The sequence below is a fragment of the Amia ocellicauda genome, chromosome 12 (assembly GCF_036373705.1).
Source record: "Amia ocellicauda isolate fAmiCal2 chromosome 12, fAmiCal2.hap1, whole genome shotgun sequence".
In the NCBI taxonomy this organism is placed as follows: domain Eukaryota; kingdom Metazoa; phylum Chordata; class Actinopteri; order Amiiformes; family Amiidae; genus Amia; species Amia ocellicauda.
The window spans coordinates 20,240,372-20,268,107 of NC_089861.1; the positions used below are offsets into that span (position 1 = coordinate 20,240,372).

Sequence of the window (27,736 nt, forward strand, 5' to 3'; positions counted from 1 at the left end):
CTGAAACTTCACATCACACAGCTGTAACAACCCTTAGTTTTCTCATTTCGAATGACGGGTTATTGTTGCCTGTCTGATTATATTAAAAGACGGACCTTGAATCATGTTCAGCTGCACAAACTCCGTCTTTATGAAAGCTGTGGGAGACGGGAGCTCTGGTGCTTCATACTCCCTTGTTGAAGCTCTTCAAGGAGATCCTCCACGTTTTAATATCAGATTTCATTAAAATGCAGGCTGCAAGCCAGGACACCAACACAATGTAAACGCACACACACGTTATTTATTTACAAAATGTATGTGTATATATATATTATACATACATATAAAATTCATAGTGTCGTCATTCCTTTGTAGGATAAATTGTACTGTTTAGAATATACAGTGAGGGGAAAAAAGTATTTGATCCCCTGCTGATTTTGTACGTTTGCCCACTGTCAAAGAAATGATCAGTCTATAATTTTAATGGTAGGTGTATTTTAACAGTGAGAGACAGAATAACAACAAAAACATCCAGAAAAACACATTTCAAAAAAAGTTATAAATTGATTTGCATGTTAAGGGGGGAAATAAGTATTTGACCCCTTCGACTTAGTACTTGATGGCAAAAAACTTGTTGGCAATCACAGAGGTTTCTTGTAGTTGGCCACCAGGTTTGCACACATCTCAGGAGGGATTTTGTCCCACTCCTCTTTGCAGATCCTCTCCAAGTCATTAAGGTTTCGAGGCCGACGTTTGGCAACTCGAACCTTCAGCTCCCTCCACAGATTTTCTATGGGATTAAGGTCTGGAGACTGGCTAGGCCACTCCAGGACCTTAATGTGCTTCTTCTTGAGCCACTCCTTTGTTGCCTTGGCTGTGTGTTTTGGGTCATTGTCATGCTGGAATACCCATCCACGACCCATTTTCAATGCCCTGGCTGAGGGAAGGAGGTTCTCACCCAAGATTTGACGGTACAAGGCCCCGTCCATCGTCCCTTTGATGCAGTGCAGTTGTCCCGTCCCCTTAGCAGAAAAACACCCCAAAGCATAATGTTTCCACTTCCATGTTTGACGGTGGGGATGGTGTTCTTGGGGTCATTCCTCCTCCTCCAAACATGGCGAGTTGAGTTGATGCCAAAGAGCTCGATTTTGGTCTCATCTGACCACAACACTTTCACCCAGTTCTCCTCTGAATCATTCACATGTTCATTGGCAAACTTCAGACGGGCCTATACATGTGCTTTCTTGAGCAGGGGGACCTTGCGGGCGCTGCAGGATTTCAGTCCTTCACGGCGTAGTGTTACCAATTGTTTTCTTGGCGACTATGGTCCCAGCTGCCTTGAGATCATTAACAAGATCCTCCCGTGTAGTTCTGGGCTGATTCCTCACCGTTCTCATGATCATTGAAACTCCACGAGGTGAGATCTTGCATGGAGCCCCAGACCAAGGGAGATTGACTGTTATTTTGTGTTTCTTCCATTTGCAAATAATCACACCAACTGTTGTCACCTTCTCACCAAGCTGCTTGGCGATGGTCTTGTAGCCCATTCCAGCCTTGTGTAGGTCTACAATCTTGTCCCTGACATCCTTGGACAGCTCTTTGGTCTTGGCCATGGTGGAGAGTTTGGAATCTGATTGATTGATTGCTTCTGTGGACAGGTGTCTTTTATACAGGTAACGAGCTGAGATTAGGAGCACTCCCTTTAAGAGAGTGCTCCTAATCTCAGCTCGTTACCTGTATAAAAGACACCTGGGAGCCAGAAATCTTGCTGATTGATAGGGGATCAAATACTTATTTCCCTCATTAACATGTAAATCAATGTATAACTTTTTTGAAATGCGTTTTTCTGGATTTTTTTGCTGTTATTCTGTCTCTCACTGTTAAAATACACCTACCATTAAAATTATAGACTGATCATTTCTTTGTCAGTGGGCAAACGTACAAAATCAGCAGGGGATCAAATACTTTTTCCCTCACTGTAAACTATGATTTATTTGAGCCAACAACCATACATACAGCTACTTACATTTGGATTCTGATTCCTTTCACATTATGACGTTACAGTTGGTTTCTGTGGATGTATGAGATTAATTTGCACATTGATTTGTGCATACTTAATTCTGTTTGGGTTTGAGCGTCTAATTTGCTATCCCAAAATGGTGTTTATGTTGCCATGGATACCCCCGATGTATTCCAATGGTAGTTCGAGCGTGCACCCTGCAAAATGTGTGTGAGTGTATATATCTATGACCACCAGTACATATTTGAACACACTCATTTCATGTAGAAATGCATGTGAAGTTGTGTCGTACCCAGGGCAAGCAATAATCCTGGTCATTGTTGGTTTTGGTTTTGGTTTTCACCATGGGATGGCTTCACACAGCAGCAAGTGTTGGTTTTCTGTTTTTGTCAGATAATATTTAGTTACACATATCATTATGTAACGAATATTTGGAATAAATATTGATAGATGGGTAAATGTAGTAAGTTCTATAGTAACCTATAAGGGAACAGACAGATAAATCAACAGGCTGATAGTAATAGACATTATATAGGAATTCTACAGACCTTTGAATACTTTGCTGCTGCTGCTGGGCAATCAAATTCGGTACATATGAATTGTTCACAATGAATAACAATTAGATTTTTATTTCTAAATTTGAATTTGTATATATGTTGTGCAATGTAACCTGTTTAGTTCACCTGACAATAATGAAGAAAAATTGACAACACTGATGAACCATTTTTGTATCCTGACTAATGTGACCGATTACTTGCTTCTGTGCAGATTTCATAGTGGTACACAGACATGAAGGATAATGGTACATGATACCATGACTATCAGTATTTTGAGTGTTTCATTGTATTTTGAATTATGAATGTTTCTGTTTTGCTTTGTTTAGCTATTTGTAAGAGTGTTTCACAAACATTAAGCATTAAATGGACTATGTTAAAAAATAACTGAAGTTTGTCAGAAAAAATAATAAATTGAACCTTTTAAGATACACTATTTATCTGGATTCCTGTTCTTTGAGCAGGTTGTAAGGAAAACCAAAGGTTAAAATGTGAAACGCTATGCATTTCCATTGAGCTATGTGTTTTTATTATTAGTATTATTTGGGTACATTTGTTTTTTAGTCCTTAGGTAGATAGTGTGTTTGTGGCTGATTGATAACATAAGAAAGTTTACAAACGAGGTGCCATTCGACCCATCGTGCTCGTTTGGTGTCCATTAATAACGAAGTGATATCAGAAGCAGTTAAGTCAAATCTAACTGTATTTAGCCGAAACACTGATGTTATTGCAATTAGGCTTCTTATTGTTAGGATTTGTATTATTAGGTGGCCTAATGCTGAAGGTGCTGGACACCTGTTTTTGTACTGATTTATTAGGGTTGTTAAACGCCTATGGGACATTTTGTTATGTTGAAAATGATTGCCAAATTGCATTAATCACTCATTTCAGAAAATTTACAAAAAACATATTGTCCAAAAACACTTGTGCTATGTACAGTATCAGGCTCTTAACACACAAGCTTCCCTTACGGCCTAGATTTAGGTTGGTTCAGATTAAGTCGACTAATCGCATGAATTATTGGACATGTTGCCTCACTCGCAAATTTTTCTGAGATGACTTCTCCAAAACTGTAAGACCCACCGTGCTGAAACGTTACATGCACCAGACTTGTACAGTGCTCAAATATGTTGGATTGAGGTGAGTTGCTTAAATAAAAAAACATGGCTGCCACGAGCCAATTCATTTTTTGTATGCAGTGTCACATGTGTTATACATTTTCTGAGCACTGGTATACAGTGTTAATGAAACAGATTGATGGTGATGGGCTACCTACTTTGTTTCATACATGTTTGGGCATTTTTATAAATCTTCACTGAATCTACTTGTAATATGGATGTGAAATTTAGTGCATAGTATGACCTACTTTTAGACTTGCTCAATGTAAGTAATTTGCTCACATTGGCAACAATATTTATTTCTTCTTCTCATTGAATTTAAACTGAAATGCTTCAGCTAGGTAATGTTATCTCTTAACACCTGGGGAAGTCAACATCTTGAACTCATGATTCATCAGACCAGGCCACCTTCTTCCATTGCTCCGTGGTCCAGTTCTGATGCTCACGTGCCCATTGTAGGTGCTTTCGGCAGTGGACAGGGGTCAGCATGGGCACCCTGACTGGTCTGCGGCTACGCAGCCCCATACGCAACAAACTGCGATGCACTGTGTGTTCTGACACCTTTCTATCAGAACCAGCATTCACTTTCTCAGCAATTTGAGCTACAGTAGCTCGTCTGTTTGTATTGGACCACACGGGCCAGCCTTCTCTCCCCACGTGCATCAATGAGCCTTGGCTGCCCATGACCCTGTCGCCGGTTCACTGCTTTTCCTTCCTTGGACCACTTTTGGTACTGACCACTGCAGACCGGGAACACCCCACAAGAGCTGCAGTTTTGGAGATGCTCTGACCCAGTCATCTAGCCATCACAATTTGGCCCTTGTCACAGTCGCTCAGATCCTTACGCTGCCCATTTTTCCTGCTTCTAACACATCAAATTTGAGGACAAAATGTTCACTTGCTGCCTAATATATCCCACCCACTGACAGGTGCCACGATGACAAGATTATCAGTGTTATTCACTTCACCTGTCAGTGGTCATAATGTTATGGCTGATCGGTGTACATTCGTAATGAACAATAAAACAAACTCTTAAACCTTACCAGGAATATTAAAGATTTGCTTTTATAGTTATCTATATTTTGAATAATTATATTCTTGATTTTAATTCCAAGGAACTCCCTCCTTTGAAGCTGAATACACAGTTCTGGAGTCAGTTAATCGTTATTCCTGGTGACAACTAGAATTCTCCCAACTTTATGAAATTAATTAAGGAAATAATTATCTCAATTCAGGTGTCAAAACCAGCAGGGCCGTGGGGCCTTGGGAAGAGGGTTAAAAACACAGTTAAAGGGTTTAATAAAATACAGAAGAGCTCAGACAAGGAAAAATAAAAAGGAAAACACAATGACAACTGCAGGACTAAGCCCAAAATCAAGACATGAGAAGATATGATTGGTCTGTAGCTGTAATTTGCATCACTGAAGTTGGCAAAATAGATCAGTGAACTTTTTGTCAACTTCTCAAACCTCAAAGCTGAAGCACCAGTAAGAAACTACACATTATATATATAAAAAATGTCCACAGACTGAAAATGTTTCAAAAGTGTTTTTAATTAATTAAAAAACAACAACAATGTATTAAATAAAAAATATTTTGATCAAGGTTTCATTCTCCCTCTGGCCTAAACACAATGATACAGAACATTAGTTTTCAAGGTTTGTAAAATGCTGTTTAGAAAATGACCCAGGATGCATCAGGCTACTGAACACAATTCATCGACTTCAGATTATTCATCTATGCAAGTTTTAAAAGCTGGACTTTATGCAGCCTTAAGAATTTCTCAGAACTGGGACTTTTTGAAGGAACCTACTTTGGCCAAGTCTCCAGTCTTCACTTTGTATTCAAACAGCATTATCTTTTTTTTTTTTTTATTTCCTTACCTATTACTATTGTCCACTCTATTACCTCCTGCATTTCACCTCAAAGTTCTCGGCTGCAACATAAATGTGTGCATTTTGTATAATTATGCATTTGAACATGATCTGTTTGTAGTCTTTATTTTAAAATTGAGTGAAGACATTTCATATTTATCCATCCATCTTCACTACAAACCAGGGGTGGACTGGGACCATAAAATGGCCCTGGACTTTTACCCAGGGTGGCAACGGCTGGTGAAATCTGGGTCCCAATAAAGTGCGGTGTGGGGGGATGGGGGTTAGGGCTTTGTTGCCAAAGTGTGGTTCTGGGTGCTGACAAAGTGCGGTGGGTTGTGTTGGCGATGTGCGGTCCGGGTGTCTACACGGGGGGACCGTCCCACTAAACTAAAAAAATGGACCGGCCCTTCTGCCATTTGCCAGAATTGCCTGATGGCCAGTCCGCCTATGCTATAGGCACACATACACTATTTACAGTGGCCAACCAACCTCCACACAGGTGGACTGTAACTGTGTATCTGCATTGTGAAAGGTTTCTGCCAACATTTAAAATATCGATCTATTGTTCTCTCCCTATACATTTAATAAATATCACTTGAGAGACTGCACATAGCAGAACCTAAACGAGACATTTAAAGGTTTAACCTTAAAAAAACTGCAACATTACTCAGAACAGCAGATATTGGTACAGCCATAATGGGGTTTTAACCTTCATTAGTTGGAGGGGAGGACAAGCACCATCTCAAGCATACATATCTGGTAACAAACCCAGCATTCATTGCTTTGTTTCCCTCCTCCAGCCCACTCTGCCCTCTGCTGCAGCACAATGGCTCATTCCACCCAGTGGAGGGCAGGTTTCCAATGGTTTCATCCAGCCTTGCTTGACTGAAGGAGGTGTCAAAACCTTTATTTACCTTCTATTGGGTTCTCAGAACCCCCAAAATATTAAAAAATCTGTCACATTTCAACTATGTTTATACCTTTCCACACAATGAACGCTTAGTGGAACTGAAATATATTTCACATGAGAGAGTGTACAAACACTTCCCTCTTGTTAAAGATACACAATCACAAATAAAAAAATCAGTCATCACCAACTTGTTAAGACAAGGGAATGATACCCAGAGCATAGTTATGGTTATGTTAAAAACCAATCCAAGGTATGGAGGGTGATCAGTGCCAAAATTAAGATGAACGTGATTATGATTATGAAGATGATTATGTGCATTAGATTAGCCAATAAGTGCACTGGCTACCGCCCACTAGCTCTGATTGACAGAGTTCAATGTTTTGTCACATTGAAAAAGAAATACAAGAGACGCTACAAAATGTAGAAGCGCACTGCAAAATGTAAATAGCAAAGAGACAAACGGGAAATAAATAAATACACATAATCATCTTCATAATCATCCTCATGTTCACATTCATAATCCTCTTCATAATCATCTTCATGTTTATAATCATCTTCATGTTCATAATCACGTTCATCTTAACTTTGGCACTGATCACTCTCCATATAAGGTCTTATTCAGACCTTTAGGTTTATAAAATCAGAGCAATTCAGTAAGCCCATCAGGACACAAATGGTCAAGACTTGTAAGGAATATGTAACACTATGTGCCATTTGTGTCACTTAAAGGACAACATTTAGCACAACTGACACCTGCAATGAAATGTAGCCCGTCCTGTCTTTTCTTTGAAATGGTAAATGTGAATACAGCTCTCTCAAAATCTTATTTTTGATGATTATTTGTTCTTTTGTTCCCCTTCAACCCATTTCACATGGGGCATTAAAAAACCCACAAACTCTGTGTTTCAGACCTTGAACCTTACATCTTTGTCTCCAATAAATGGATCGTGTCAAGTTTTAGTGTGTGCACGCATTGTAGTCTCATGTGTGTACATTTGCTGAAAAGGTTTGCCAGATCTTAAAATAAGCATTTTTTTAACATGATGTTAAAATTATTTTTAAAAATGCTTCTTTTAGATGCATCACCCCCCCCCCAACCCCCCCCAACCTCCTCACCAAAGAGACAGATTGCTTTTTTAGTTGTAATTCAAGGTCTAAATAGGCAATATGAGGGCAATGTGATTTGATCAATAGCTGTAGGTATGGTTTCGTTGGATTACTGATGTGAATAAACTCTGAACAACTTCCCTTCTAAATTGACACACTTATCCCACACACTCCAATAATCACAGCAGCAAGAACACCAACCTGGAATAGGTCAGGCTGGTTTAACAAAATACCACATATTTCTTTTGAGGATGCTACTATAATGGTTTTCCACACAAGCAGAGAAGTTGTCCCCATGCGAGAGCTCACTCTTTCATGTGAATCCTCTTGTGCCTCTTGAGGTTCTCCGCGTGGCTGAAACTCTTCCCACACTGACCGCAGAAGTAAGGCCGCTCCCCCGTGTGGATGCGCTGGTGCTCGCGCAGCTTCCCCAGCTGGGTGAAGCTCTTCCCACACTGGTTGCAGTAGTGCGGTCGCTCCCCAGTGTGGATGCGCTGGTGTCTGTCCAGGTTCACCGATTTGCTGAAGCTCTTGCCACACTGGCCGCAGCTATAGGGCCGCTCCCCAGTGTGGATGCGCTGGTGCGTCTTGAGGTTCTCAGACTGCCGGAAACTCTTCCCGCACTGGGCACAGCTGTAGGGTCTCTCCCCAGTGTGGATACGCTGGTGTCTCTTGAGATCTGAGAACTGGCTAAAACTCTTCCCGCACTGGGCGCAGCAATGTGGCCTCTCTCTGTTGTGGGTTTGCTCATGCCTCTTGAAGTGCACCAGCAGGGCAAAGCTCTTCCCGCACTGAGGGCAGCAGTAGGGTCCCACATCCACCCCACCCGTGGCCACTTCACCAGTGTTGTGCATCTGCTGGTGTGTCTTAAGAGTCCACGCGGTGGGAAAGGCCAGTCCACATTGCGTGCAAGGGTAGCAGCCCTCAATATTGGCACTGGGCTCCGCTTCATTCACGTTTGTCGGTAGTGGAGGCAGGAGGGTGCTGGAGGATCCGTGTTGTGGCACAGCCTGCAACAACGGACCCTCCTCCTCTCTGGCTGAGAGAGTCTTTGTGAACTCCTGAGAGATGCGCTTCCTGATCTTCTGCTCCCCGCCCGCCAAGGCCTCCTGCTGGATGTGTTCCATCTGGGTTCTGTCCTCGTCACAGCGCGTAGACCACAGTTCGATGTCCTGTTTCGTGGGGACAAAATCCCAACCGTTCAACTCCACGTTGATGTAAGGCGTTCCCAAAGGGGGTCTTGGTGGCGCATTACGAATACCCGCCTCCTCCATTTCAGCTGCCAGTGTCTCGTTCTTACCGTCCTTTTCCCCAGTGCTGGTGGAATCCCCTCTATCCATATCAGTGTCGCCATACCCTTGCTTAACGACACATCCCAACTCGTCAATATATTCAATGAGTTCTTCGGCGCTGTGCTCGGAGCCAGGTGGGTTGAGTCTCTGTGCGACGTGCTCAGGCCCTGGCTCTGCCGTGTGGACAGACTCCAATCCGCCGAGCTCTCCGACCCCTTGCCTGCTCCTGTGCTGCTCAGTGAGCTCATCTCTGCCTCCTGCAGCTGTGGACTCGGTCTCCTGCATCAGACTGGAGCCCCACTGCTCCTCACAGGGCTGCTGCTGTTGCTCAATAGGAGCTCTGTCCAAAGCCGCAGGGAGAGCACTGTTTGCGAAGGCCCCTAGGAAACACGACAAAGAGAACAAGATTTCAGCAGGACTGAGGATGCCCGAAATATATTTTAAATGCAAGAAAATATTGAAGAACAAAATATCAGAAACCGTCCATGACAAAGATATAATACAATGTCAAGATACAATAAAATAAGACATGTCATACAGACGTTTATTTCCTGCAACTAACATGTATAATGATTTACACAGCTAGGTATTTTACTAAAGCATCAGAATGAAGTACCTCGCACAAAAGTATAACAGCAGTGTTCAGCAGGGGATTTGAACCCATAACCTTGCATTTACAAGTGCAGAGCCCTGACCACTGCTTCACACGGCTACTGCCTAATTATAATTATTAATATAGTACCGGACACATTTGTCATATTATTTACTAGCGATGCAGTTTAATACCAGAATACACAGCAAGATTTGGAAATTTAAAACCTACAATACGTTACTCATTTTTACTTGACATTTTACGCGTAGCAACTACAGAAATACCTTTTTCCAGCTTGCAATGAAAAGGTTGTAAGGAAAATGTACTTTACTTTTCTACACAGATTTTAGGTATTTTGATATAAGTGAGCTATAAGAAAATAGTTTAAAACCTTGTTGATTTCAGTTGGGAATGTTTTACTCTTAACATACAAGACTCATTTTGGTACTAGCAGCAATAGGATATGAATGACAGTTTTCTGGAGCTGTTTTGTTGATCACTTTAGTGTCTGTGACTGATAGCTGGACACTGGTCGTGTCAACTTACAAGATTAATAGAAATGCTGAATAGGGTGTACCCTAAGTAATCTCGCCATGTAAATCAGCCTCACAACGGACTATATGAATATGTTGTGTCCCCATACACAATGAGAAACATGTTAATGCTTCCAATCTTCTCTGATGCTCTGTTGTAGAGAGGATGTGCTCATGTGTTCTCCATAGTAGATTCAGATAAACAAGCTTATAAATGCTGGTCGCTCCTTTACGCTCCAAATGCAATTTTTATGATACGTCATATCTGTGTAAGTTATATTGACCTTTGAGAGTTTTAAAACAATTAACAAAAAAAAGTTTTCCCTACAAGGACCAGCAGATGGCAACACTCAATAAAAACAATATAAATGTTCAAAACAATGCTACAATAAATGAATGGACAGGTAATCGGTTAAGGTCAAGGAATGTTATTTCACTAATATAAGAGGGTCTTAAAATGGGTCTTATTTATTACTTAGTTTTGTGTGTGGTTAATTGATGGGATACATTCACAAAATCAGCAATTCTCCAATCCAACATCATTGACAATTCTCATCTCCCTTCAAATGGTTTGTACTTTTACTTTTTTTCTTTCATGACGGCTGATAATCCCCTAAATGCTTGCACTCTCACCTATCACTACACCCCAATGGTGCACTCCACCAGGCCTCAAAATGTCCTTTCTGTACTCACGTCTCCTGCGGATCCTCCCTCGCCCTTGTGCGTCACTGCTGTCCGAGTCCTCCCTGGATCCCTCATCTTTGATAAGGATCCGCTGGGGCCTGTTCTCTTCGATATCAGCAGACTGCAACAGAGGAGTGTGGAGATTTACTGTGAAAATATTCCACATACATCTTATATAAGTGCAATATCTCAACCCTTCTTGACGTTACAGCACTCAATTTTATGTGCTTTCAGATTTCACAAATATAAGACTTTCTACTCGATTACTTATGCATATCTACCTCTTAATATTGCTGTAATTGCTTCTGTAATATTGATACTCATGCTGCCTGTTCTACCCCTCTGCACACACAGGTAGTAAACTATGAACTGTATTTCTTTACTTGTTTTAGTTAGTATCTATTAATATGTGTGCATTGTATTTTGCACTTATTTAATGCTTTTGAAAAACATTTCTTGTGACAACTGTAAGGCACCCTGGCTATGGGTGCAAATAAAAAAAATCAACAAAATCACTGTGTGCATTCATTTCATCTAGAGTTTGTAGCATTGGGAAGCACTGGGTTCTGTTACCTCATTGACACCTGCATTGAACTAATAATTTGCTTCATTTCACTTTTTTAAATGGTTTAACTTACAAAAAGTTGGTAGAATTCAGGTGCTTTATTACATTGTTTAATTTAACTTGAAATCTCTACCTGTTTATAATTATTAAATCTATAACTGGGCAAATTACTAGTTCAATTTAGGAATTGAGATCTCTGCAGGAGCAAAAACTAGCATGATATTGAGACCACTGGACTAGGGTTGGGAACACCTGATCTAAATAGTGTAGGTCACACTTTTGGTCGCTCAGTCCCTCTGTAATGTGGAGAGGTTCCAGTTCAGAGAGCTGTGGTCAAATTGGGATTGGTATCTGAACCAGTATCTAGGTCGCTGACCTCCTCTTTAATGATGACAGACACCACTTCAGCCAATTCCTCAGCAGAGTTGGCGGGATACAGTCCAGTCACTTCCTCTCCAGCCTCCTCAGACCTGGGCTCTCCAGTTCCCCAGAGATTGCTGCCCCAGTCTTGGTCAAATACTCTATCTATCAGGGGAGGACTGTCTCTCCGGGTTCCTGTAGGAAAAACGCAAATTGTACAGGACAAGGGAACAGGAAGGTTTTTTTAAATAATAATTATATCAAACCAGAGTTTAGGCTATCATCTCTTTTTGTGCCATTCAAATTCAATGTAGTCATTTCCAATTCCAATCATCATTTTTTTTAACCAATATGCTGCTTTAGTTTAAAAGTAGCATCACCTAACTGTACTGTACAAATACATTGTCTATATTTTACATTACAGTGGTTAAGCTGATCCCAAGATTGCAATACACGTTTATTTCAATCAAAATATAACTAAGAACTGTATTAGTTATTTTACAACACTTTGCACTGGCACTGGGTGTATGGCATTGATTATTTTACAGTTACATTAGCGTTTGAAGAGATACACTGTAGCAGTGCGTTTTTTTTTGTTTGTTTTCTTAATTGTCTTAATTCTACATCATGGATCTGCAGTTTTAATTTACAGTATTACATAAAAACAATCTGAAATAATCCAGTCATTTTTCATAGTAAATCCAATTCAACGATCTGAAAAAATCCAATCACAGTTTCATCCACACTCTCATGATGTGAAATTCAACCGCTTTGCAGGACTAATGCAGCGGGAGTGTTTATACACGGCCAGGCTAAACTAAACTTCTTACACAAATATTATTATTATTATTATTATGAATAATAGTATATAAGTAGCCAAACCCATAGGTATTGATATTATGGTTTGTTCTAGCTGAGCTCTGTCTATCAATGCATGTGTGCAACTTAAGTAATGTGTTTCACTGGACCATTAAAAGTACACGACCCTCCAACACAAGAGCTGAGTACCACTGGGGTAAACTACTATAACCCTAATGCACACAAAATAAATACATACATGGGTGGACTGCCTCATCTGAGCACCGGCACAGTCGGCCGGTCAGGACACTGTAATGTATTGCTTTAGATTAAGTACGGATGTGGACAGTGCGCATCCTCTCGGGTGCTTTGCTTCCTGTGGGGAGTGCCGATTACACAGGGACCTGCTGGTTCGATATAAAAATACGGATATCCATACTAATATGGTGGGAATGGTTTTCGTTATTCTTCGCAAGTTGTGTCAAATTTGCGCTCTAGGACACGGGGGTCATTTTGTAACGGGAAGAATGAACGCAACCGGTCAGGCCGATGATCACTAATCAGATGAGCAGCTCAAACGGCGCATGTCATACGTTTTGCAGCCGCCTCTTTGCTCGACCCCCGAGTTGCTGGGGCATATGAAACTCACCAGCTGCCGCCTCTCTGGGCTCCCCGCCCGGGGTACCCTCGCCATCCTGCACGCCGACGCAGCGGCTGCTATTCGCGGGAGGCGCCGACTTCCTCGCTTTGTTCGTGCCGCCCCTCGGTTGGCTCTCCGGCAGCGGCAGCCTCCTCCTCAGAGCCTGGATCTCCTTCTTGCTCTGGGCGATTTCCACCTGGAAGCCCGCAAAGCTGCTCTCGTACAGCTTGGTGATCTCGTAGATCGCCGCCCGCACCATACTCTCCATGACGGATGTGAGCTGCGACTGAAAAGTGGCCACGGAGTCCGACATGGTGGGGCTTCTTCCGTGCGGCAGAGATCGCCACCTAAACGTGATCCCGGGGAGCTCAGTCGCGGAGGCTTGCGTGGTTGTTTTGTTGTTTTTAAGAAAGCGTCGTAACAGACGTTTGGTGTGTTTGTCTTCCCATAAATACGGGCGCACGCAAACACGCACATGTATACACTGCCGGGTTCCGCTTTCCGAGCGAGAGACGGTGATCTTTACCGTATAATCTAAACATGAAACGCAATGACGTGCACGCCTGGGTTAAATATCTGTTTACGTTTTACCGGTTATTTAAACTATGGATGAAAAGGGTATATTGGAAACTGCATTGCAAAACATGGATGTAAATGTCATACCCCTCTCCGATACGTATATACTTTAGCAAATGCTTTGACTCTATTAGTACTGCATCCAAACTCTAGTGAGCTTTGTTTGCAGTGTATACGGTAAGATCTTCACGACGACTCTGGTCCTCGGCGATCGATGACGTCGATCAGACGTGCGGCGTCATTGGCTGATTCTGTTCCATAACGCTGTGCGAGTTACGTGTTCGAAGGCTGCGTCCCAAATCGCACACTTGCGCCGAATATTCTCTATTTAAACAAGACGGTGAACTCCTACAAATGCAAACCTGCCTCATTTAATAGTCAAAGCTTTCTTAAAAAAAAAGAAGAAAAATGATGCATTTGGATTGTATTAGAGACATCCCTTCTTAACATATTCGAGTTATTATTTCAACCCAAAATGTGTTCACCTGGCCTGATATGAACGCTGTATGGCCGGAGTGCCGTCTCAGAGTGCGCTTGCGTGAGCATGGTGGCGATGCAGGGCGACGCTAGAAGCGCTCAATGGGACCGAGAAAGAAGCTTCGCAATATTTTCTTGTCAGATTGTAGTTTTAAATAATTTAGACTACTGTAGCATTTGCACTGTTCCTCTTCTAAATAACTTTTTCAAGGATTTCGGCAAGTAGTATCTGTACAATATATAATAGCAATTAATAATAATAATAATAATAATAATAATAATAATAATAATAATAATAATGTGAAAATACATTGTTCGTTAACATCACCTCCTAGTTTTATATGCTACTACTTCAGTTATTCATTCATTGATAGGTGCCGAAACGTTTTCTGGTTGTACTTTCTAATCATATATTTAAATCATGATTATAGAATAATTTTATATTATCTATCTATGCATTAGACTGTATTTTCCTTGATAAACAATGTACCTCTTTACACTCAGCCCAATTGTTTATGGCAAGCCAAATTATCATTTAGAGATATCTCTAAATTATTTAGAGATATCTGCAAATCATTTAGAGATATCTTAAAATGACATCCTGTATGAAGCCCAAGATTATCACTTCCTGTTAACTTGTTCATTCATTTCTATGTAACTGAATAAGGAAACAGGGAGTGATAATCTCAGCCAAACTACAGGAAGTCATTTGAAGATATCTTGAAATGATTTGCAGATATCTCTAAATGAACAGGATGTAATTTGAACATATCTCTAAATGATTTGCAGATATTGTTAAATGATTTAGAGATATGTTCAAATCATTTAGAGATATCTTTAAAAAGCACCTTATTTAGATATCTCTAAATCATTTGCAGATATCTATAAATCATTTATAGATATCTTTAAATGATTTAGAGATACCATGAAATATTTGAAGATATCTTTAAATGCATTTAGAGATATCTCTAAATTATAATTTGGCTTGCCATACATTGTTTGCAACCTCCCGGAGGGTTGAGATATATCTATTAATAACGTTTTTGTATCACTGGAAACTATAGAGACTTGGCTTTCAAATAATACAAAGATTGTTATGTTGCTGTGTGGAGATATTGACTTGCAAAGTAGGGGATACATATACTCGGGTTCTAGTATTGCTGTATTTGTTTTCTTTGCAGCTCTTTTGTGGTTCACAAGTTACATTTTGTTGTCACTTTTCTTGATGTTGGTTCTGCAGACAGCCTCTTCTAGCAATGTACACCGATCAGCCATAACATTATGACCACCTGCCTAATATTGTGTAGGTCCCCCTTTTGCCGCCAAAACAGCCCTGACCCGTCGAGGCATGGACTCCACTAGACCTCTGAAGGTGTGCTGTGGTATCTGGCACCAAGACGTTAGCAGCAGATCCTTTAAGTCCTGTAAGTTGCGAGGTGGGACCTCCATGGATCAGACTTGATCTTGGATTGAGATCTGGGGAATTTGGAGGCCAAGTCAACACCTTGAACTCGTGATTCATCAGACCAGGCCACCTTCTTCCATTGCTCCGTGGTCCAGTTCTGATGCTCACATGCCCATTGTAGGCGCTTTCGGCAGTGGACAGGGGTCAGCATGGGCACCCTGACTGGTCTGCGGCCACGCAGCCCCATACGCAACAAACTGCGATGCACTGTGTGTTCTGACACCTTTCTATCAGAACCAGCATTAACTTTTTCAGCAATTTGAGCTACAGTAGCTAGTCTGTTGGTTCAGACCACACGGGCCAGCCTTCGCTCCCCACGTGCATCAATGAGCCTTGGCCAACCATGACCCTGTGGCCGGTTCACCGCTTTTTTATTATTGCATACAGAAATGATAAACTAAAGACAGAACAAAGAATGTATTAATCATAGTCAAGTGTTCATTTTAGTAATTTTTGAAATCCTGTCCTGCCTGCCTCAAAGTGACTGGTGTCTTGAAATTTGTATTCCATCTTGAGCTCTCAATTAGTAGGTTCTGTGCATTAGTTGAGCTGGTCTCTAGTATAGTCTGCGCCTCAAGAAAATAATGATTTATGTTTTCACAGGACTTTATACTGGTATATAACTAAAATTTCCTGTGGATGAATTATTTTTATCTGTAAATATGAACTACATTCTGCTAAAGTAATATGATCTAGTGATGACCATACCCATAATGCTTACTCATTACATCCTCTGAAAATACAAACAGGTTGATACGATTACAGTAGTCGGTATTGATACCAGCTTGGATTGGTGGTGAGATTGATCTCACTTTGAGTCTGTTTCCTAGGTGTTTTTTAGGAAATGTGAGTTTATTATGATATACACACAACATTGAAACCCCAAAAGGCTGACATTAATTTAAGGAGACAATTGAGTAAAGAAAGAAATAAAAACTATAAAGAAACAGGACTTTATTTTACTGGTATGCACAGCTGGCTGACCACTGAAAACAAGGGGGTTAAGCCTTGTGGTCTTCTGTTAAACTGAGTTGCTGGAGAAAATCCCATTGACTAGATATTAGAACATAAAAACATAAGAAAGTTTACAAACGAGGGGCCATTCGACCCATCGTGCTCGTTTGGTGTCCATTAATATCCAAGTGATCCAAGGATCCTATCCAGTCTATTTTTAAATGTTCCCAAACTTTCAGCTTCTACCACATTGCTGGGGAGTTTGTTCAAGATTGTGACTAGTCTCTGTGTGAAGAAGTGTCTCCTGTTTTCCGTTTTGAATGCCTTGAAGCCCAATTTCCAATTGTGTCCCCGGGTGCGTGTGTCCCTGCTGATCTTGAAAAGCTCCTCTGGTTTGATGTGGTTGATGCCTTTCATGTTTTTGAAAACTTGGATCAAGTCACCACGTAGTCTCCTCTGTTCCAGGGTGAAAAGGTTCAGTTCCTCAGTCTCTCAGTAGGACATTCCCTTCAGACCTGGAATAAGTCTGGTTGCTCTCCTCTGAACTGCCTCTAGAGCAGCGATATCTTTCTTGAAGTGTGGAGCCCAGAACTGTACACAGTATCCAGATGAGCTCTAACTAGTGCATTGTACAGTCTTAACATTACTTCCCTTGTTTAAATTCTACACTTTTGACAATATACCCTAACATTTTGTTTGTCTTTTTTATTGTTTTCCCACATTGGTTGGATGGAGAAAGTGAGGAGTCCACTTAGACTCCTAGGTCTTTCTCATGCATTACTTCTTCCAGGTTTATTCCTCCCATAGTGTAATTATAGTGGACATTTTTGTTACCTGCATGTATTACCTTGCACTTGTCCACATTTAACTTAATCTGCCAGCCCACACCTACATATTATCTAAGTCTCTGCCGAGATTGTATCTGCTGAGCCACCTATTTTAGTATCATCTGCAAATTTGACATGTTTGCTAACTATCCCAGAGTCCAGATCGTTAATATAGATTAGAAAAAGCAAAGGCCCTAGTACTGATCCCTGTGGAACTCCATTAACAACCTCATTCCAAGTAGAAGCAACTCCTGTAATCGACACCCTCTGTTTCCTATTCATCAACCAGTTCATAATCCATCTACTTACATTACCCTGAATACCTACAGCTTCCAATTTGAGGATCAGTCTTTGGTATGGAACCTTATGAAAAGCTTTTTGGAAATCTAAGTACATCATATATGCTTTCACCTGATCTACAGCTGTGGTTGCATGTTAAAAAAATTCTAATAATTTAGTAAGACATGATCTGCCTCGTCTAAACCCATGTTGACTATCTCCAAGAATATGGTTTTCATTAAGATGCTCCTCTATTTTCTGTCTAATCATTTTTTCCAACATTTTACAGGTGATGCAGGTGAGACTGATTGGTCTTTAATTTCCTGGCTCAGTTTTGTCCCCTTTCTTGTGGATTGGTATGACATTTGCTGTCTTCCAGTCAGTTGGCACATCCCCTGTTCTAAGTGTCATTTGGAATATTTGAGTTAGCGGCCTATAAATCATTTCCCTCATTTCTTTAAGTACTGTTGGAAATATCCCATCTGGCCCAGGTGATTTGTTTGTTTTTACTTCTGCTAGTCCCTTTAGTACCTCCTCCTCATTTATCCTGATCTCTCTTAGGGTTTGACTGGACTGATTGTCAACCTGTGGCATGTTATCTGTCTTTTCTTTTGTGAAAACCTCTGTGAAATACTCATTTAGAACATTTGCTACATCATGTTCATTTTCCAAGATACTTCCATTTTTGCCCTTTAGCTGTTTCACTTCCTCCTATATTGACCTCTTGCTGTTGTAATATTGAAAAAAGCTCTTTGCATTAGTTTTAGCTCCAAGAGCTATGTTTCTTTCTATTTCCCTCTTTGCTTTCCTGATCCCTTTCTTAAGATCTCTTTGCAGCTCAACATATTCTATGTATTTTGTTTAGTCTCCATCCCTTTTGTGTTTTAGATAAACATAATAATATCACCATGATACTGTAGTAACAGCCTTGGGTTGATCATATGTATGTTTGGATTTCAAGAGTTCTGTAATGATTAAGTCTTCTTTGAAATCCTGACTCGGGCCTCTCTAAATCACTGTTGTAATTGTGTCCTTTACAGAAAGAGTGCAACAGAGGAAAGATAGTCAAAGGATGATTTGATGAAAGCTTGTGACTGAGAGAAAAAATATCTATTTGAGGAATATGCTTTCTAGCTTATTTTCAATTTGTTTACAATGCACAGGCGTTTGGCTGATTCCTTCTGTTGTTCATGTCCCATCAATTGATGTAGGGACACAGACCTTTCAGAATTGGTGTCTGTGTGTGTGCATTGTTTAGGTCATGAACATTATGAAGCTTCTGAATGGTCTTCTTATACTTGTCTAGCCAACAATAGCCCTAGATATTGAAACATATCACAAACATATTGCAAGGAATACAAAGGATGGCAATTAATCATTAGAATGTTAATTTGGTAATACAATAATATATAGAAACAGCTGACAGACATACAGAGGTTCAATGCACTCAGCAAAGGGTCTGAGCCCCAAGAAAATAAGTAAGGTCATTTATAGATTGAGACCTCAAGACAGAACCAAGAAGATATCCATATATGGGATAAAAATAGAAAAAATCTATTAATATTCATTAAAAACTGATTAATATGCAATTCAAACAGATTATATTTTGAACTGCATGCCCCACTTTAAGATCTCCTACCTTTAACACAATTCAGAAAGCAAAGCAAACTTTCACCATTGAAGAAGAGCCAGAGCAACACGGTATGAGAAAGAGCAGAGCTGAAGTAACAATATGGAGAACAACTACAACTGAATATGGACAACAAGTAAAGACAGGGAACTCAGTCTACTCTATCAGAATCAAATACATTTCTCAGGCCCTGCTCAGGTGCACTGGAGAGACTGTCCTTAAAGCACAGATGCAAGGACTGGCAGGACTTCCAGCACCCACCCCCCGCTCCCCACCTCCCGGGAATAAGAACACAGCAGGGGCAAACAGAAACATACAGTGCCACAATCTCGGCACTGCCAGCGTGGGATGAGGTTCCCCACAGCGACTTTCCTTCAAATGCCCCAGGGGAGTTACAGAGAAGAGGAGGTTCACTGGTGCAACTAGTGCATACCAATTAAAAATAAATAAATAAATAAACCAAGCACACCTAATTGTATTCCAATCATAATACTTTAATACAAATCATAATACTACCTTCACTGTCATGACAGTCAAGATAGTAATTGTATGTGATTGACCAGATTGTTCTTGGTAAACCTAGGTTAAAATTGTCCACAAATGTATTTATTCAATAGTACTGCATTGGCAAATGACTAGCAAGGAGGGATCAAGCTAAAATAACAAAATATGCCAAAACCAAAAATATAACCCCAGAAACATGTAAAGTCTAAATCCTCCCTGTAAAACTGAGTTTAAAGAGGGGTCAGATAAACTTAACAATATAATATGAAAAAATATTTTTGGATCCCTCCAAAAGTATTGGATATGATAATTTCCCCCAAAATATAATTTGAAGAATTAAAGAATGACAAAACATTTTTACAAATGTATACAGGGGCTTTTCCTTTCTGAGGCTGTAAACACCTGCTCTTCTTGAACACCCAAAGCATCATGGAAATAATCTTGTGAGCTCTAAGGCAAAGGAAATTATATACAGGCCTTTATAAATACCTATGTTCTCAGTTATTATTATTAATTTATTATTGAAATCAATGGAAAACATATTCTAATCTAAACCATTTTGCAAGGTCGGTTCCTTTTAATTTCAGAATGAACTATTTCTAACCTCCAGAGTGACAGGTGCATTTTTACATGTATACATTGGATACACAAAACAATGATCTGGGGAGCATTATTATTATTATTATTATTATTATTATTATTATTATTATTATTATTTTTTTATTTTTATTTATTTATTATTATTATTTTTTTAAAATTATTATTATTATTATTATTTTCTTGGCAGACGCCCTTATCCAGGGTGACTTACAGCAAAAGTGCAACACAAGCATGAGTAAATAAAGGTATTTCATATGATATTGATGGGTACATATAAACCCTTTCATTTTCAGTGGTTTATGAAATGAAGGTTATGAAACTAAATTCACCTTCAATTCAGGTGGCTAAGCCTGGTCTATGTATTGTACTACTTAAACCAGTGGTTCTTACTGGTTTTAAGTTCCAATGGAGCCCTCTTTCATCTACTTAATTGAAACCTTAATTGAATTAATGATTTGCTTACCTTACAAAAAATTGTGCTTTGATGCCTTTCATATTTAATATGTAGTCTCCAATGGATTAGTTAAAGTACAGATATCTGGTTTAGGGTGGTAGTTTAAACTCAAGCAGAAATGGGGCAATAGTTACATCAGTGCTGTGTATAGTAGGGTAAGGCATCATTACCAACACTAAGGAAGCATTCAAAGCACAATAATAAGTACAAGAGTAATGGTGAACCCACAATGCTGAGCGTTTATTCATATGGACACACTGTTCTCCATGGTGCTCGGCAGCAGGTAGGTGTATGGCAGGGTTTTCGTTGTATTTTTTTATTCACTCGTCATACGTCTGCAGCTCCGACTGGAAGTCCTTAATCAGCTCCTTGGGGACTTCATCTGTGAAGCATTCCTCAGGGTACTGGCCCAAGAAAACCTGAGGTTGTAAGTAGGGCCCCAGAAAAATTCACAATTCACTGATTGTGTTACTAAAGCAACAGGTCAAACAACAAGTAAACATCTGTCGTTGATAATTATCTTTTAGATTACCTTTTTCCAACAACATCTGAACACTTTTTAGAAAAGATTGCTTAAATTGCGACTTCCAACATTACATGTACATTGTTAAGGCTTAACAATGTACAGGTATACAGTGCATTGACACTGTGCTGAAAACTGCTGCCTCATAGCTCCTGGGACCTGGGTTACATTCTGCCAAGATTGTGTTGACCTGTATTTATCAAGATGAGCCCTTCTCACCTCTTCATGATCTTCTCCACCACTTCAGTACTGTCACGTTCACAGAGGGAGGAGGTGAGGAACAGTAGAGTTTGACTGGATTGAATTATGAGAGTTTATGAGAGGGATTAGAAGGGCTTCCCATGAAGATCAGGGCTGAATACAGTCTTAAAAGTAGTAGGAACTGCTTATGCATCAAAGCTGAAATCTGACACACCCACACTGTGCCTCTGACCCCAGAGAATAGAGAATGGCACCATTAGTGACAGAAAGACACTTACGGGATCGTGAGAGGGGCGGGTGAGGACCCAGGTAATTGACCCAGCTCTGGAGTTGACAGCACTTTGGGCGTCAGCAATCCAGTCTCTGTAATCCACGTGGCTGGTCTTGGAGGTGGGGGGGGGCAATGCAGAGTGGGTGAGGCATTGGGCAAGCAGACAGAAAAGATAGAGATCAGAAGTTTTGGAGCAAAGACCCCTGCTTGACAGAACAGGGCAGCAGCTAATTTGCCTTTTCAGATCAAGACCTTAGCTGGGAATATAGAAGCCATGTCCCACTGACAAAGCTGCTATAAATCTGTACATACACCTCACTGTTGAATTAATCAGGGAGTCAGTTAGCTTGTCAGTCAATGAGTGTGTTAGACACTAAACCAGAATATTGATAAGTCAGTTAGTTAGTGCATCAGTCTGTCTTTGTTAGATTATTACTGTCTCAGTCCATTAGCGTATTAGCCAGATCCTGAGAGGGGTATGGCCCACAACAAGATGAATTTAGTCACAATGAAGAAAAGAAAAGCAGTCTCAGGAAATGCCATAATGCAGGGATAGGAAACTAAAGGTTTTGAGGGCCAAAGGATCCTCTGGAAAAAATCATGACACTTTTTATTTACTGGAAGTACAGGTACATACAGGGAAATACAGACCGATTTATACTTTTGTTTTGTAAATTAAGGCTTCTGATTTAATCCAGCCCTACGATTTCATTACAATATATATATATATATATATATATATATATATATATATATATATATATATATATATATATATATATATATATATATATATATATTGTACCCAGCTATCTTTTGGACTTTATCTACGTGATACACAAAGTGCACTTCTAGTATAATCTCTCTCACTTGCCTAATGATTTGCAGCTCAGAAGAGCTTCAAAGATGTCCTGCACCCAATCTTGTAGTGCAGAGTCATTCTTCACATCTGTGTCGCTGTTGTAGTAATGATTGACCAGCTTCACCACAAACCTAGAAGCCACAAGTGGAACACAAGGAAAAGACCAAAACACCATGTTTGAACAAAGATAAACAAATCGGGGCCTCCCGAGTGGCTCAGTCTGTAAAAGCACAGACTGAGCCCCATGCACTGAGGTGTGGTGGCGCTTAATTGGCTCAGCACTGCATCGGCTAAGGTGGGTTAAATCGGTAGGGCTCCTCTCAGCTTGTTGCTAATGAGCATCTCCTACCAGCTTCCTAGGGCACCTGCAGACTTGCAGTACCATTGGGAGGGACACACCTCTCATCCAATCAACACTGAAACTCTCAGTGGGCTGTGCAGCCTGCATGGTGAAAAGGGACAGGTGGCTCGAGGACAGTCAGGATTGGAGGAGCCTGGTTGTACTTCCTCACCTTGCCCTTTAAGATGAAAAAACTACCAATGAGGTAAGCTACTGACCTGAATACAATTTTGGGAAAATAAGACTGTATGCACATACAGTACCTTGAAAAAGTATTCAGCACCCAAACACTTGAGGTTTTGAAACTTGGAAGGATTATTCCCACTGATCTATTTGAGCACCATGTCAAATCAAAATCAAAATTCCAAAAGCTTTCAACAATTTATTAAAAATTATAAACAGAAATGATCATATTAAAAATGTATTCATACTCTTTGTAATTGCAAGCCTACATTTTCTCAGGTTCAATATATTACCTCAACAAATCACACAATAGGGAAGCTACTGTGAGGCCGACTGTAACTCTGAATGAGTTACATGAACATCATTGTCCAGCCACTGACTTCTGTATCAACGATCTCCAAGGCATTCCACAAAAACGGTCTTCATGGGAGAGTGGAAAGGAAGGAGCCCTTGCGTTTATGTGGCAGAATGTCTTTTGGTCTAATGAGACCATGTGTTTTGCAAGTTTAGGGTCAATTCCATTTAACTCAAATTCAATTAACTCCCCACATCAATTCCTTCAATTCAATTCAATTCACCCTCTACACCAGTTAATCCAATTCAGACAGAATTGCAATTCCAGCAGTGGGGTCAATTCCACCTTGTTTCAGGCCGCCGCCATGACTGCATAGGCTCATTCATTGCAGCCGAGTCCTTGGCCGACATGATGATCAGACTCAAGCTCACAGCTGTTGAGGATGGGCCTAATTGCAGTCAGGTTGCCTTCCCTAAAAATCTGTCTGTCTTTCTTAGCAGTAAAGGAAGGTAAACTAGACCTGTGGAAACCCTGCCTGTACTGGAGTTCCCTAAGAAGGAATTATTGCATTTATCGTTTCGGTTCATTATGTTCATTTATTTTGTTGGGGAGTGTAACATTGTGGCACAACTGTCCTGAAGACTCTCTTGTGAGGGAGTTGCTTTTTCCTTTTAAGACATTTTGTTTTGTGGTTCAGTCTATGGTGTACCGTCCTGACTTCGTTGCAACCCCCCTCGTTTTAATCTAACAATAAAAGCATTCTCCCACTGCAACCAAAGCCATATCTGTGGTCTGTCCCCTTTGTGTTGCAGGCATACTATTCACCGACCTATTCAACTCTACTGCACTCTGTACGTTAATTCCTTAATTTCAATTCCTTCTGCAGTGCAACTTTTACAATCCCCCCTTTAACAATTCAGTAACTGACCACCCTGCACCAACTAATTTTAAACAGTCCCTAACTAGCAAACAAATAGTAATAACAATAATAACAGTATATGCCCGGGTCGCCAGAGTATAACGGGTAAGGCAGGTTTGTAATCAAAGTCCGTAATCAAAGTTTGTTACTGGTGGGAGGTTGTCAGACAGTCCGGGGTTCAAGAGGGAGAATCGTCCAGGTCCTGAAAAAGGGTCTCAAGCCAGTGAATCAGTCATCAGTCATCAGTCATCAGTCATCAGTCATCAGTCATCAGTCATCAGTCATCAGTCATCAGTCATCAGTCATCAGTCATCAGTCATCAGTCAACTTCGCTCTCCCTGCCAAGAATGCACACAGTGGTCTGTTTCCTGCTTCCTTTTATAGAGGAAGTGGTGGGGGGCGCTATGGCCATCAGGAGCCCTGCTGGCTTCTGGGCTTTGGAGTCTTGGGAGAGGTTTTGTAGTCTCCTCCACTGAAAGATCCACCCTGACTCCGGCCTTGCCTCTCACACTGTCACATATCCACCCCTCAAGAGTGAAGCCAGGGACACATGAAGATAGTCATACCAAGGCCAAGCCCCCCTCCAATACCAAGGCCAAGCCCCCCTCCAAAAGACACAAGGGGCGGGCAGGTGGGCCGAAGAGCCAGATGGGGTCTCCAGCTGTGGGGTCATCCTCACGGTGGATGTGCCATTCCCACATGTCCTGTCCTTCTCCATTTTTCACCCATCTAATTCTTGGGGTGGACTGGCATGTCCCCGGTTTCACTGAAGGTGGCTCCCACCCAGCATCAAGTCCAGGGTAAGGACCTGGTGCTCCTTGTCTGGCGGAGACCTCTCCGCTGTCTCAGCATCACTTGGCTCCCCCCTAGTCTCTGGTCCGGCCTGGAGACACAGCGGGTCCTGGGCTCTCTGAGGTTCCGGGTGGCTCAACTGAGGCGTCTCCATCTCCTTTGCTGTGGCCAGGAACTCAGGTTGAGGGCAGGAACTCTGGTTGTCCAAGAGACCAGATGGAGGAAACACAAGAGTCTCACCATCTGGTTGCTGTGAGTCCTCTGTCTTCTGGGTTCCCGACTACGTTAACTGCAGTGTCTGTAGCTGCTGTCCCTGTTGCAGCTGCTCTCCAGATTCAGGGCCTGGTATAATCTTCCCCCCTGATTCAGTGCAGAGAAAGACAGGTATTTATTTATTCAATTATTTATTAAAATATGTATTCATTCATTTATTTATTTCCCGTTTGCCGCTTTGCTATTGACACTTCTCAGTGCGCTTTTACATTTCTGCGTGGTTCTGTATTTCTTTTTCAAAGTGACAAAGCCCCTTCTGTCAATCACAGCTAGTGGGCGGGATCCAGTGCATTTATTGGCTAATCCAGTACACTGTGTAGTGGGGTTATTGATTTATTGATTGATTGATTGATTTAAACATGTATCCATTCGTTGTTTTCTCTCTGTATTTATTTTTATATTTATTTTGGCATGGATTATCTTCCATATAGTTGAAACGGCACAAACCGGCCCAAACGTAGCACACGCGAGAGAGATGTTTGGTTTGATTCTGATGTTGTGGGGGCTGAGCGCCATAAATAAATGTTAATACCTTCAAAACCAAGGCAGCACAACGTTTATTTCAACTTCACAAAAACGTCTCTACGTCGTTTGCGATGTAAGAGTGTGTGTGGGGGGGCAACGTCACGGAGCTTGTTTAGCGTGATATTCAGCGACAGAATAGCTACTGTAATGCTTGGCTCAGGAGGCAACATTATGTGTAAAATACAGGTTTCTTTTTGGATTGTTTCTGTCAGGTGGTCTGCCTGGGCAATGTATACATATTTTGTAACGGTTGCAAACAGCTAGTCTGATGTCGAGATATTGTTAAATGCCATCAGTAGACCAGCAGCAGACCTGCAAGAATGTAATCATATGCCTTGATTACTGGCAAAACCGGAGAACAATCCAGTCACATGAATACAATTAACTTTCATGCGTTTGAATATTCCCCCCGTGAAATCGATGAGTACAACAGCTGTATCGACTAATAGGCAATTTTCAATTCGGAGGTATTCGTTAGTCTTCGGAGAACAAATACAATGTACAAAATATACCGATCTAAGCGTATGTACCAATCATATCATACACAACTGCGCTCCGAAGTCAGGGGTTTAGAAGCCCTTTAGCATAATAATCGCTACTTAGTTGTTCTGTAAGAAATGGGGGAAAATACAGTTTTTAACGCGCTATGCAAGTCAGGATGGCCGAGCGGTCTAAGGCGCTGCGTTCAGGTCGCAGTCTCCCCTGGAGGCGTGGGTTCGAATCCCACTTCTGACAAGAGGTTTTCTTTTATGTTACTATTATGTTGCTTCTTTATTGTACGGTTCTACGCGTACCCAGGGCGATTTACAATGCACTGCCTGTGTAAGTAATGATAAGAATAACTGCGTTTTTCCACAAGTTTGAAAACAAAACAGTAAGACTATAGCAGAGGATGGTTTCGATCCATCGACCTCTGGGTTATGGGCCCAGCACGCTTCCGCTGCGCCACTCTGCTGCTCTGATTGTCCTCCATAATGAGGGGGTAGAGAACATTTAAATGAATACAGCCACTGCAAAAGCTCAGTCGCTGTATTGGGAAAGGATGTGTGTTGTGCTTTTACGCGCAGAGGCGATGCGTCACACAACTTTCCTTATGAAATGCCGAAACCCGGGATCGAACCAGGGACCTTTAGATCTTCAGTCTAACGCTCTCCCAACTGAGCTATTTCGGCTGTGATGAGGACCCCAAGCAGGAACCGCACCGATGGGACATCACAGCACACCGGGAGAGGCTGTGCAGCTACGAAACGCGCTGGAACACAGGATTGATCCAGGAGCGCCGTACAGAGAGGGGGAAAGTGCACGTTGAACAGAAGGGCAGCGAGGAAGCCCCGAGTCTGCAACCTGCTGCAAAAGGGAGACTGAGGAGAAGACCTAAATAATGTGTCGAAAGAAGCTGGACACCTGGAAGCGAGATAAGGTTCATGCAACGATGATTCCCACTGATGAAACTGGAATTATGTTGGAAATCGTTGAAAGTTGGAACCTTCAGCATTCTTAGGAAGAATGTCCTCTTAAACCGGTTAATAGATCAAATCTAGGGACTGGGTAAAACCTGGTCTTAGATTGGGTTGTTAGCATTCCAAGGGCTGCTTTCTAATATTGGAAACACAAAGTCCCCAGTCCCACAAACTGTACATAGTGTTTGATTTTGCACAATAAATACAGCACAAAGTCTATTACATCACATTTGTTTTATCGAGGAAAGTCTTGCCCTTTTCCTGTACCTCCTGTACCAGTGTTCAATGCTCACAATA

General features: G+C 41.2%; 1 protein-coding gene and 3 non-coding genes across 4 annotated transcripts; 1 reads left to right on the forward strand and 3 right to left on the reverse strand.

The window, feature by feature from the left end:
* Nucleotides 1-5,206: 5,206 nt before the first annotated feature.
* Nucleotides 5,207-13,549, reverse strand: LOC136764530 (uncharacterized). The gene is made up of 4 exons (XM_066718681.1): nt 13,039-13,549; nt 11,608-11,786; nt 10,676-10,787; nt 5,207-9,237 (listed from the first exon to the last, which is right to left on the reverse strand). The coding sequence occupies exons 1-4, from the start codon at nt 13,340-13,342 to the stop codon at nt 7,871-7,873; spliced, it is 1,962 nt and encodes a 653-aa protein (XP_066574778.1). The 5' UTR covers nt 13,343-13,549; the 3' UTR covers nt 5,207-7,870.
* A 13,082-nt stretch (nt 13,550-26,631) lies between these two features.
* On the forward strand, nt 26,632-26,714 carry trnal-cag (transfer RNA leucine (anticodon CAG)). The gene has a single exon. It is a non-coding gene; the product is annotated as a tRNA-Leu (tRNA).
* A 148-nt stretch (nt 26,715-26,862) lies between these two features.
* Nucleotides 26,863-26,934, reverse strand: trnam-cau (transfer RNA methionine (anticodon CAU)). Its single transcript has one exon. It is a non-coding gene; the product is annotated as a tRNA-Met (tRNA).
* A 144-nt stretch (nt 26,935-27,078) lies between these two features.
* On the reverse strand, nt 27,079-27,151 carry trnaf-gaa (transfer RNA phenylalanine (anticodon GAA)). The gene has a single exon. It is a non-coding gene; the product is annotated as a tRNA-Phe (tRNA).
* Between the last annotated feature and the right edge of the window lie 585 nt (nt 27,152-27,736).

Excerpts from the sequence above, each read along its gene's own strand:
- LOC136764530 (XM_066718681.1), bottom strand. The coding sequence starts at position 13,342 with ATGTCGGACTCCGTGGCCACTTTTCAGTCGCAGCTCACATCCGTCATG. Across the intron at positions 10,788-11,607 it reads CTGTCATCATTAAAGAGGAG|TCTGCTGATATCGAAGAGAA; the intron begins GTCAGCGACCTA and ends CCTCTGTTGCAG. Across the intron at positions 9,238-10,675 it reads AGGGAGGATCCGCAGGAGAC|GGGCCTTCGCAAACAGTGCT; the intron begins GTGAGTACAGAA and ends CGTGTTTCCTAG.